The sequence below is a fragment of the Salvelinus alpinus genome, chromosome 29 (assembly GCF_045679555.1).
Source record: "Salvelinus alpinus chromosome 29, SLU_Salpinus.1, whole genome shotgun sequence".
Lineage (NCBI taxonomy): Eukaryota > Metazoa > Chordata > Actinopteri > Salmoniformes > Salmonidae > Salvelinus > Salvelinus alpinus.
This window is the reverse complement of record NC_092114.1, coordinates 40,211,292-40,223,434: the sequence shown is the minus strand read 5'-3', so window position 1 is coordinate 40,223,434 and position 12,143 is coordinate 40,211,292. Positions and strand designations below refer to the sequence as shown.

Below are 12,143 nucleotides of genomic sequence, written 5' to 3'. Positions count from 1 at the left end.
CTGCACCTTTTCCTCCTCACCCTTATCACCTGCTAACGGTGAGTTCTGTTTTGGGCTTTTAGTGTGTCCCTTATTGTGTAAAGTGCTACAGCGTGTGGGTTTCCGATGCCCTCACAACTATCTCAAACTAATTTTAGTCTCTTCCTCATCACCTGTCTCCATCAAAGGTCAAAGGTGCGGTCGATTCACAGGGCCTCAACGTGGCTAGTCTTGAATGCCAACACCTCCCATCTCCATTACTTTTCCCAAAGTGAAACTGGTCTTTCCACTCCTATCAACAATCACAGGCACTGGGGGCATTGGGGAAGTACTGTAACTTAGGTAGTATCAGTCTTTTGGTGCACTGTCACTGTGGCACATGAATGAGGGGCACTTATTCCCCGCCTTGCAGTTTGTTGGTACTATATACAGCAGTAGAGGCTGCTGTGGGGATGACGGCTCATAATGATGGCTGGAATGGAGTCAATGGAATGGTATCAAATATGGTTTCCATGTGGTTGCTACCATTCCATTGGCTCCATTCCAGCTGTTACTATGAGCCGTCCTCCCCTCAGCAGCCTCCACGGGTATACAGGATGTGTGGCTTTGCAATGTCATGTTGGCGTTTCCTTTGTGTTTTATAATCACTCAGCGGTTTTCCAACACCATCGGACAAACATTCATGGGAACTTCTTTTTGTCCATCTGTTAACTCTTCAAGTAACCGTCCAGTGTTTCCAGATTTCTACGAAATATGACTTATAATTACTTACAATATGAGTGAAATAGTTTTCCTTCCAAAGACTGGTTATTAAGTATGTTAAAAAGCAGCTTTTCTGTGTTGGAATTGTGTGGGCGTACCCCAACAACAGAATTGTGTGGGCGTAAGATGGTAATTAAAAATATTCACGCTGTCACGTTCTGACCTTAGTTCTTTTGTTATTTCTTTGTTTTATGGTCAGGGCGTGAGTTGGGTGGGTTATCTATGTTTGTTTTTCTATGTTGGGTTTTTCGTTTGGCCTGATATGGTTCTCAATCAGAGGCAGGTGTTTGTCTTTGTCTCTGATTGGGAACCATATTTAGGTAGCCTGTTTTCTATTGTGTTTTGTGGGTGGTTGTCTTCCGTGTCTGTGTGGTCCACACGGAACTGTTTCGGTTTTCAGTAGTTCACTTTATTGTTTTGTATCTCAGTGTTCAGTTTGTTCTATTAAAGATTCATCATGAACACTTCACCACGCTGCGCTTTGGTCCTCCTCTCTTTCTCCCTACGAAGGTCGTTACACACGCAAGTAGACCACTGATTGGCCAACTCAACCTCCTGTAGACCACTGATTGGTGAGCTCATTCTCCTCAGGAGTATGACATCATAGAAGAGATTTTCAGTTAACACTTACTTTAAACACCCAAAACATCAGCGCTATAGAGTCTGCTTTAAAGGGCTCTGAAAACATCTTGTGATCTGAAAACCTCTATGCTTCCCCTACATCTACCATATTATGTAATTGTCTCCTTTCCGTGCATTTTAATTAATTTATCTTTAATGAAGTTCAGTAGTATCTTGAACTCCTTGGATATTTTTCTGAGTTCCGAATGTTTTTCTTTTTGACGGGCATTGCATATCAACATCTGTTTCCTCGACTCTCATAGTTGCTGGATCAGACAGTGGCAGGTGCTAGACCCTGAACCTTGCTATATCCTGAATGCTCTAAACCCAACAAGCCAAAAGAACATCCTGTGCCATAGCCTCAACAAAGTGCAGTGCCAACTCCAACGAGGAACATCCCTCACAGCAGGCCATGTCCAATGAACTATCTCGCTCTCTCATTCCCTGTCTACTCCCGCCTCCCCTTCTGTCTCTCTCTCCCCCTTCCCTGCTGTTCCTCTATTCAAATTAACAGGTTCTCAAAGTCTTAGGGGGTCGCCCCAGGCAACAGGATGGGTACGCCATTAGCCACTGCTACAGTCTGAGCTGCCTATCTGATAGAGGGAGCGATAGAGGGAGAGATGGGTTAGTGAGGCATGGGGCGTCTGCTCGTTCACACGCACTGCTTACCAGGACAGGGGTGGGCAATCCGAGTGGTGGAGGGAAGAAGGGGGGGGGGGGGGTCTACTGCAAGGGCTCGTTTACACTGTGTCAGAATGTGTGTGTGTGCGGGAGAGTATCTATCTCTCTGTGTGTGTCTCCAGTGTGCGTGTGTGTCTGCGCGTACTCTACGGCGCGAACTCAGAGCTGGAAATGCTGAGACCGACAGCTGGTTTATTTTTGGGTCAGTGACAGTGTGTCAATGGCCGCAGATGCGTCGGAAAGGAAGGCTCTGAGATACCAACAGACCCTGGTCAGTTCTTTCTCCCACACTCTCTTCCTCTCTCTCTCTCGATCTCTCTGTCTCTCTCCTCTCACTTCCTATCCCTCTCCGTAACTCTGTCAGTAACTTCTCCTCTGATCTCATTCCATTCGCTCTCAGCGTACCACTGTGTAACGCTGCCTATCTCTGCCGCTTCATCTCGAACTCGGAAATGAATCTTGCGCAATCTCTTGCATGACATATCGGGTCATCCCTGCTCTTGCATAGGGAGCATGGGGAGGGACACAGTATTGTCACGGTGGTCACAGAGACCTCTTAGCAGGTCTGTTACTGTGGCAACAGGCTCATGGCAACAGGTGTCTTGTGTGTCTGAGGACCACACACCTTCAGTCTCCGTCTCAACTCTCTCTCACCGTCTTGCTCTTTCTCTCTCTGCCTTTCTCGGCCACCTGTTCATTAGCCTCTCCACCTTTCAGTCCTTTCGTTGCTTACCCACAAACATAATGCATTTTTAAGAGGAAATATATGTTTGTTAGTTCAACTACCTCCTTGGTATTTTATGGTGGTAAGTGCCTCTCCATGCTCTCAGATGGACCTGGGAGAAATGTGTGCATGAAAGTGTGATTTCCTCCATGGTGATACATCTAGGTTTAAAGCCGTGTGGTGTGGTGTGGGATAGGGTAAACCCAATTGTGCACGTGGAATATGCTTGTAATCTCCGCTCGTCATGTAGTCTAAGACCACGCGGAACAGATTGTTCCAAAACATCTGGAGGGACTTAAACCATTGGACGTTCAGAAAGTTTTGGGGATTCTTAAGAAACACGCAGGATGTAAATTGGTGTGGCGTATTGTGTGTAACAGGGAAACAGTATACCGTGGGGCTTTGGCTAAGGCCATAGGCTGTTAGTCTGTGTGTCCACATGGTGATGGGTGTGTGTGTGTGTGTCTACACCTGTGTATCTGCGTGCGGGTGTGTGTGCATGTACTGTAGGTCCTGTGTGTGTGTGTGTGTGTGTGTGTGTGTGTGTGTGTGTGTGTGTGTGTGTGTGTGTGTGTGTGTGTGTGTGTGTGTGTGTGTGTGTGTGTGTGTGTGTGTGTGTGTGTGTGTGTGTGTGTGTGTGTGTGTGTGTGTGTGTGTGTGTGCAGGCCATGTGGACTGTGATAACCGTATGTTTACACTGTCGCCCGGGGAGCCGGGCTATATTGAGAAGTGCCACTTTTTTGGAGCGGGAGTTTGTTTCTGTTCTCCTTGTCATTGTGCTGGGGAGGATCAAGAAATGATATCACCTGGAGGCCTCCCATTTCATTTGAACAAGATGCCATTGCCAGGCACAATAGAGAGTTATGTGGAGAGTTGTTGACAGACATGCAGAGAATGTATGTGGTTAATACTCTGGAAGACTTTGACTTTACATTCCCGTCATGTGGCCTATTGCTATAGATGTCACGCGTCTGGTCGAGCCGACCAGCAGATGAATGGACCTGCAAACATACAGACAGGCAGACAGACAGACAGACAGGCAGGCAGACAGACAGACAGCAAGTAGACAGACAGACAGAGACAGACAGACGGACGGGCGGGCAGGTAGGCAGACAGAGACAGACAGACAGACAGGCAGGCAGAAAGTAGAAAGTAGGTAGTTAGATTCCTATTTTTTTTACTACTACTACTATTATTACTACAATGACTTCTTATATTTTGGTGTCACTGCTGGTGCCATTAGGCTGCCACTTGAGGACATGTTATATTGTGAATACAGTTAAGGGTGTTGTCAGGCCCGACATGCAGGGGAAAGCCCTGCAACCGCTAACAGTGATTATTCATTGTCACGTTGGTATAATGGATCGGGAGTCAGACGCAGGAATGCATAATAGGATTTTTTATTGTACAAAATTACGGCGTGCCGTGTAAAGGCACGGGGACGAAGACCAAACAAACACGTATACAAAACACAGGGTTGAAACCCAAACAAAAGAGCGAGGAGTACCTCGAATAAATAACACAAGCGCACAATGATTAACACACGGGACGAGTCCCGTAATCATCTGCGCAATCCACAATGGCACGAAAGCCCAAAACACAGCACAGGTACTCACACGCACCAACGGACTTTGGAACACTAATGGACAGCCCAATGGAAACCAAAGGGCACACTTATACGTGTACTAATCAGTGGGAACAGGGGACAGGTGTGCGTAAAAGTTCCGAAGGGATCCGTGACATTCATAACATGACCGTTATGTATTTTATCCATCCGAGTTATCAGTAACAGCTTGACAGTGTAATACATGGAATTATTCACGTTACATTGTCAAGCTGTTACTAAAAAAAAAAACGTACGGACAGGATCCGTAACTGTCATAAGGCAGAGCTCATGAGTCATAATCTATTCTCATGTTGTTTTCTCTGATTTGAATCCACCCTAACTATCTCACAGGTGTGTCCAGGTATGTGCCTTCATTGTGAAAACTACAAAAAGAGCCGTTATGATGTTCATTGAGATGAAATCTATTTTGCCGTTTTGATCAAATCCACACTGAGCGATTGATGTCTCTCTGTATACTTTATGATAAACGTGCTTGCCTTCCGCTTTACGAACATGCCCAAATGTCGTGGTCCATTCACACGTACCTCCCCTTACAGAAATCCTGGAGGGTCAGCGGGACGGACAAGCAGACAGATAGTGAGAGATTGAGAGATACACCCCGGAGGGCGAGAGATAGAGAGAGGTAGAGGTGTGGAGAAGTGTGTAGTGGTGGACGTTGGGTCACACCGGTGCTAAATATAACTTCCAGAGTAGAGTTACACCCGGTGAGAAAGGGGGAGAGAGGGAAAGTGTTCGAGGAGCATGAGGTGTAGAGGCGGAAGAGCGCGAGGGGCTCAGAGGGGAGGAGAAATATGGAGAAAGAGGGGGATTACATGTACTGACAGAGGTAGGGAAAGGCAGAGGATGACTGAAATAGACTGATGGGACTTGTGAGCGAGCAGGGATGAAACACGTGTATCAGGCACACAGGTATCATTTCTAATTTGAAAATGTTGACCAATCAAATATGTTGAACTTTTAAATTGACCCGCTTGGTGATAAGGTGTTCATACAGGCACTTTACAAGACTGATCTGGCACATAATGTATCGACAAGCAAACTGATGGGGACGTTAACCATTTTGAAATAATATTACAATGGTTACAAAACCTTTAGCATATGACCTACTGTGACCTACTGTGTAGTGTATTAGTGGTTAGTAGTATATTATATTGTGTAGAATAGCCAATAGCCATATGATAGTGATGCATTACAGCCATAGACCAGTTAGTTAACTGTCCTAAGTTAGATCCAGTTAGATGCTAGTTGAGTAAATGCCTAGTAAATGTTTGTGAATACATCTGTGTGTTACTAGACATATATATTTGGGGAAATCTTTAAGATTCCAACTCGCCCATGGCCTTTGTTCGAGGAGTGAGCATCAAAGAGATTTGCCTTCCTGTCACAGGAGTTTGCCAAGATGTTATGTTACCACAATATATCCTGAAGGTGAAAGACGGCCTTGAGTTTGTACAGAAACCACTAGGAAACACAAGGACCCTGATGAAAAATAGGGAAAATGTGAATGGAGTGAGGATTAACTCTTGAGGTACACCTCTCGCTAATAAAGGAACCTGTAGGGGGAGAATTTCTTTAAGTTCCCCAAACAATATTTTTTAATCAAACTTACAGTATGGAATCTTTTAAGAATGAAACCAAATGTTTCTATAAAACATTATTAGACATGATGTTTTGTCATTATTAACATGATTCTCTTTTGAGTATCTTTTGGTGTGTGGAGGATCGTCACTCAATTGCAGGTGGGGTTTCAGCTCATCTCACCGTGCACTATCTTCTAGGGGTGAGTCGGTTGAGAGAGGTTTCTTCTTCCTTGGTATAGTATAACAAGTGGCATAACAAGGCTTTACTGCTGCACTTCAGGGGACTGAAAGTATTTCTGACTCCGTTTCGGGAGGCTAGTATTTCCCAGTAAATCCATGACTACAGCCAAATGGATTTTGTGTACACATAATATCCTTAAGTCTGCTACTGATACCTGTGTTGAATTCAGTCATTCAAAATCCAACAACATACTGTTATAAAAGATTCATTGTTACTAAATCCTGTCCACAGAATCTGCAGACGGCAGCTGGGAAAGTTCCCACATGAAAAATATTACCGTTTACCGTTTACAGTACCTACTATAGAATTATGTAGTAAACTGTAGAAAACTATACTACACACTATACTACACATCCCTCGATTGTGTAGTGCTTACTGTAGAATTTTGTAGTATACTGTAGAATACTACATTACACACTGTAATATCCTTTGGTCGTGTAATGCTTACTATAGATGTTGTAGAAAACTGTAGAATACTATAGTAAATACTACATTATTATCCGCAAAAAACACCGCAGTAAATACTATTTCCGCAAAAACACCACACTTGTTTAACTATAGTAAATGCTACAGTATTTAATTTGTAAATACTCTGTCCATTCCCCTCCCCCATATCGCAATTTGTGCCACCCATAAATGAGAGACCTACATGCCAAGTATAGACCATATTATTGTGTTCCCTACATGTTATAGAAAAGAGTAGAAGCTCTGAACTATCAGTTCAGTCCCCAGTCCTACCTACCTACAGGTTATGGAAAATGTACTCTTTTAGTATTTCTCCAGTAGGTTTCCTCAAGGAGAAAGCCTCCGCTTCTATGTCAAAGACAATAAAACATAGTAAATACTACAGTAATGTCCGCAAAAACACTACAGTAAATACTACGGTGTACTACAATACGCAAAAACACTACATTAATTACTATAGTATGTACTACAGTTTTCTTTCACTACAGTATTTATACTATATTTAACTACAAATAATACAGTATGCTACAGTGAATACTACAGTAAAGCCAGCAAAAACACTACAGTGAATACTATAGTATTTTTTTTTTAAAGGTATCCCCATATATTATCTTGTTTAATTCCTAATTTTAACCCCTTAGTGCCTATTTTTGTAATGATACAACTTCCAACATATTGTTCTAGTAAGAGGTTTGTTGGACAGTGAAAGCTGATACAGGTATAATACAGTCTGATACTTATTGTCAGTGTATCCCATGGGAAGCCTGACTGTGATATGTCTGGTCCAATGGAAGTCATGTCGAGTGTGCAGCTCAGTTTCATCTCATGCTATGTTGGTGATTTATTTGCTATACGTTTCCATGTGTATGACCAAGTACAGTACTCTTTCTAGGAGCCACAGAGACAGACCTGTATGTGTACACTAAATTAAGAGGTGTTGAAAGGTTATTGAAAGGCCGGCCCAACGCGTCAATGCTAGGCACCACTTGTCACTACTTGTCGCAATGTTGACCAGCGATCAACTGCACTATGCAGATGTGGTTTGTATCTGAGCGCTCATAGTATACTAGAGGATTTTCAGACTCCACACAACAGATTGTTGGTTTCCCCAAAAATATTTTGTTTCACTAATTCAATGATGTCTGATGTATGTCTATGTGCTTGTGGTGTACCATGGTAAATTACGTGAGAACGATACGTTGATCAGATCAAAATGTTCACTAAACAAAGGTACAGTATGTGTATGGATGTATGGGTTCTACTCGATATTGCATATTGTCCCAAGCAGCCCAGCACCCCATTGACATTGATCTGTGTCTGATTTCAGGAGGATGTTTTGTGTCAACATGCCCTATCCACTGTGTCATATGCCTTTTCTAATTTTGGCAAAAGTCCATCCTCCACGCTCTCTCCTCCGTCTTCTCTACTCCGTGGCCTGGAAACCGATGAGTGGTTTGAGGAGACCTTTTTCAAAAGGAAGCGAGGAAGGACGTAGGAGAGAGGACGCAGGAGTTCAGCAAATCCAATTGAGAAAAGGCCATAGTATAGAGTTGCAATGTAGGCCTTCACTTTTGTGGAACAACACTACATGGCCAAAAGTATGGACACCCCTTCAAATGAGTGTATTCGGATATTGCAGACACACCCGTTGCTGACAGGTGTATATAATCGATCACACAGTCATGCAATCTCCATAGACAAACATTGCCAGCAGAATGGCCCGTACTGACGAGCTCAGTGACTTTCAACGTGGCACCGTCATAGGATGCCACCTTTCCAACAAGTCAGTTCATCAAATTTATGCCCTGCTAGATCTGCCCCGGTCAACTGTACGTGCTGTTATTGTGAAGTGGTAACATCTAGGAGCAACAGCGGCTCAACAGCGAAGTGGTAGGCCACACAAGCTCACAGAACGGGACCGCCGAGTGCTGTAGCTCGTAAAAATCCTCTGTCCTCCATTGCAACACTCACTACCGAGTTCCTAACTGCCTCTGGAAGCAACGTCAGCACAACAACTGTTCATCGGGGTCTTCGCACAGGCATAAGATCACCACGCGCATTGCCAAGCGTCGGCTGGAGTGGTGTAAAGCTCGCCGCCATTGGAGCAGTGGAAACACGTTCTCTGGAGTGATGAGTCAGGCTTCACCATCTGACAATCCGACAAACTAATCTGGGTTTGGCGGATGCCAGGAGAATGCGTACTGCCAACTGTAAAGTTAGGTGGAGGAGCAATAATGGTCTGGGGTTGTTTTTCATGGTTCAGGATAGGCCCCTTTGTTCCAGTAAAGGGAAATATTAATGCTACAGCTTACATTGACATTCTAGACGATTCTGTGCTTCCAACTTTGTGGCAACAGTTTGGGGAAGGTCCTTTCCTGTTTAGGCTTGACAATGCCCCCGTGCACAAAGCGCTCCATACAGAAATGGTTTGTCAAGATCGGTGTGGAAGAACTAGACTGGCCTGCACAGAGCCCTGACCTCAACCCCATCGAACACCTTTGGGATTATTTGGAACGCCGAATGCGAGCCAGGCCTAATCGCCCAACATCAGTGCCCGACCTCAATAATGCTCTTGTGGCTGAATGGAAGCAAGTCCCCACAGCAATGTTCCAATGTCTAGTGGAAAGCCTTCCCAGAAGAGTGGAGCGAAGGGGGGACCAACTCCATATTAATGACCATGATTTTGGAATGAGATGTTTGATGAGCAGGTGTCCACCTACTTTTGGCAATGTTGTGTATAAGAATTGCTTTAAAGGACATTACATGTAGACTACAACAATGGAGGCTGCACATAGTGTCTCGGTAATAAGCAAACATGAATCATTCGATTATTTGTGTTTTACATGGAACCTCACATTAACTGAACTGTATTATGACCAGTGGTGGAACAAATACCCAATTGTCATACTTGAGTAAAAGCATAGATACCTTAATAGAAAGTAACTCAAGTAAAAGTGAAAGTCACCCAGTAAAATACTACTTGAGTAAAAGTCTAAAAGTATTTGGTTTTAAATATACGTAAGTATCAAAAATAAATGTAATTGCTAAAATATACTTAAGTATCAAAAGTAGAAGTAAAAGTATAAATAATTTCAAATTCCTGATCTTAAGCAAAGCAGATGGCTCTATGTTCTTGTTTGTTTGTATTATGTTGTGTTTATTTATTAAAACACTCACTCCCTGAACTTGCTTCCCGACTCTCAGTGCACATTGTTACAATAAGTGCGTGAATTTCACAATTTTCCTGTTCTGTTAAGCATTCAGAATGTAAGTAATGCTTTTGGTTGTCAGGGAAAATGTATGGAGCAATTGTTGCAACCCCCATTACTAGCCTGTTCAACCTCTCTTTCGTATTGTCTGAGATCCCTAAAGATTGGAAAGCTGCCGTGGTCATCCCCCTCTTCAAAGGGGGAGACACTCTAGACCCAAACTGTTACAGACCTATATCTATTCTACCCTGCCTTTCTAAGGTCTTCGAAAGTCTAGTAAACAAACAGATCACCGACCATTTCGAATCCCACCGTACCTTCTCCGCTATGCAATCTGGTTTCCGAGCTGGTCATGGGTGCACCTCAGCCCCGCTCAAGGTCCTAAATTATATCATAACCGCCATCGATAAAAGACAATACTGTCCAGCCATATTCATCGACCTGGCCAAGGCTTTCGACTCTGTCAATCACAACATTCTTATCGGCAGACTCAACAGCCTTGGTTTCTCAAATGACTGCCTCGCCTGGTTCACCAACTACTTCTCAGACAGAGTTCAGTGTGTCAAATCGGAGGGCCTGTTGTCCGGACCTCTGGCAGTCTCTATGAGGGTGCCACAGGGTTCAATTCTCGGGCCGACTCTTTTCTCTGTATACATCAATGATGTTGCTCTTGCTGCTGGTGATTCTCTGATCCACCTCTACGCAGATGACACCATTTTATATACTTCTGGCCCTTCTTTGGACACTGTGTTAACTAACCTCCAGACGAGCTTCAATGCCATACTACTCTCCTTCCGTGGCCTCCAACTGCTCTTAGATGCAAGTAAAACTAAATGCATGCTCTTCAACCGATCGCTACCTGCAATTGCCCGCCCGTCCAGCATCACTACTCTGGACGGTTGTGACTTAGAATATGTGGACAATTACAAATACCTAGGTGTCTGGTTAGACTGTAAACTCTCCTTCCAGACTCACATTAAGCATGTCCAATCCAAAATTAAATCTAGAATCGGCTTCCTATTTCGCAACAAAGCCTCCTTCACTCATGCTGCCAAACATACCCTCGTAAAACTGACTATCCTACCGATCCTTGACTTTGGCGATGTCATTTACAAAATAGCCTCCAACACTCTACTCAGCAAATTGGATGCAGTCTATCACAGTGTCATCCGTTTTGTCACCAAAGCCCCATATACTACCCACCACTGCGACCTGTATGCTCTCGTTTCCTGGCCCTCGCTTCATATTCGTCGCCAAGCCCACTGGCTCCAGGTCATCTATAAGTCTTTGCTAGGTAAAGCCCCGCCTTACCTCAGCTCACTGGTCACCATAGCAGCACCCACCCGTAGCACGCGCTCCAGCAGGTATATTTTACTGGTCACCCCCAAAGCCTATTCCTACTTTGGCCGCCTTCCCTTCCAGTTCTCTGCTGCCAATGACTGGAATGAATTTCAAAAATCACTGAAGCTGGAGACTTATATCTCCCTCACTAACTTTAAGCATCAGCTGTCAGAGCAGCTCACAGATCATTGCACCTGTACATAGCCCATCTTATAAATAGCCCATCTCCATATTGTTATTCTTTTTTTTGCTATATTTGCTATAATTACTTCGCCACTACAGCCTATTTATTGCCTTACCTCCCTGATCTTACCTCATTTGCACACACTGTATATATCTTTTTTCTATTGTGTTTTTGACTGTACGTTTGGTTATTCCATGTGTAACTCTGTGTTGTTGTTTGTGTCAAACTGCTTTGCTTCATCTTGGCCAGGTCGCAGTCGTAAATGAGAACTTGTTCTCAACTGGCCTACCTGGTTAAAGAAAGGTGAAATGAAAATAAAAATAAATAAATTGAGCCACTAAAACAATATCATGCAAATTAAACAGTAACAGTGTCGTTTTGAAGACCATCGAACTGTTAGTTTGGAAAATATTGGCGTTGACATGTTCCTTACAAGATTGTCTGCTGTTTGATTGTGTTTTTATCATAGTAATTAGTGGACTTGATTGACCGTTTATGCAAGTGAATTAGAATATGTCCTCTTCCGTTTAGAATTGGCATGGGATGTTATATTTACCACCTCTCCAGTTTGATTGTGAAATGTGTCTGTCATGATTACAACGTGGGTGAAATATTTACCCACAACCCACTGCTAGTCTTGTCTGATACAGGATCAAATACCTTGAATCTTGGCTTGATCTTTGGTTGGTATAGTAGCTCACCAACCCCCTGCTCCCCCCACCCCCGTAA

The 12,143-nt window shown here is 43.7% G+C and overlaps 1 protein-coding gene and 1 non-coding gene across 2 annotated transcripts in view; both read left to right on the top strand.

Moving 5' to 3' along the window:
- The first annotated feature begins 1,913 nt into the window (after positions 1 to 1,913).
- Positions 1,914 to 12,143, top strand: part of LOC139558907 (chloride channel protein 1-like) — a 40,970-nt gene continuing 30,740 nt past the window's right edge. Inside the window, exons 1-2 of the mRNA XM_071374414.1 lie at positions 1,914 to 1,917; positions 2,223 to 2,314. Of these exons, the coding sequence (XP_071230515.1) occupies positions 1,914 to 1,917; positions 2,223 to 2,314 (96 nt within the window). The remainder of the gene's footprint in view (positions 1,918 to 2,222; positions 2,315 to 12,143) is intronic.
- LOC139559469 (U7 small nuclear RNA) lies at positions 6,972 to 7,024 on the top strand. Its single transcript, XR_011671773.1, has one exon. It is a non-coding gene; the product is annotated as a U7 small nuclear RNA (small nuclear RNA).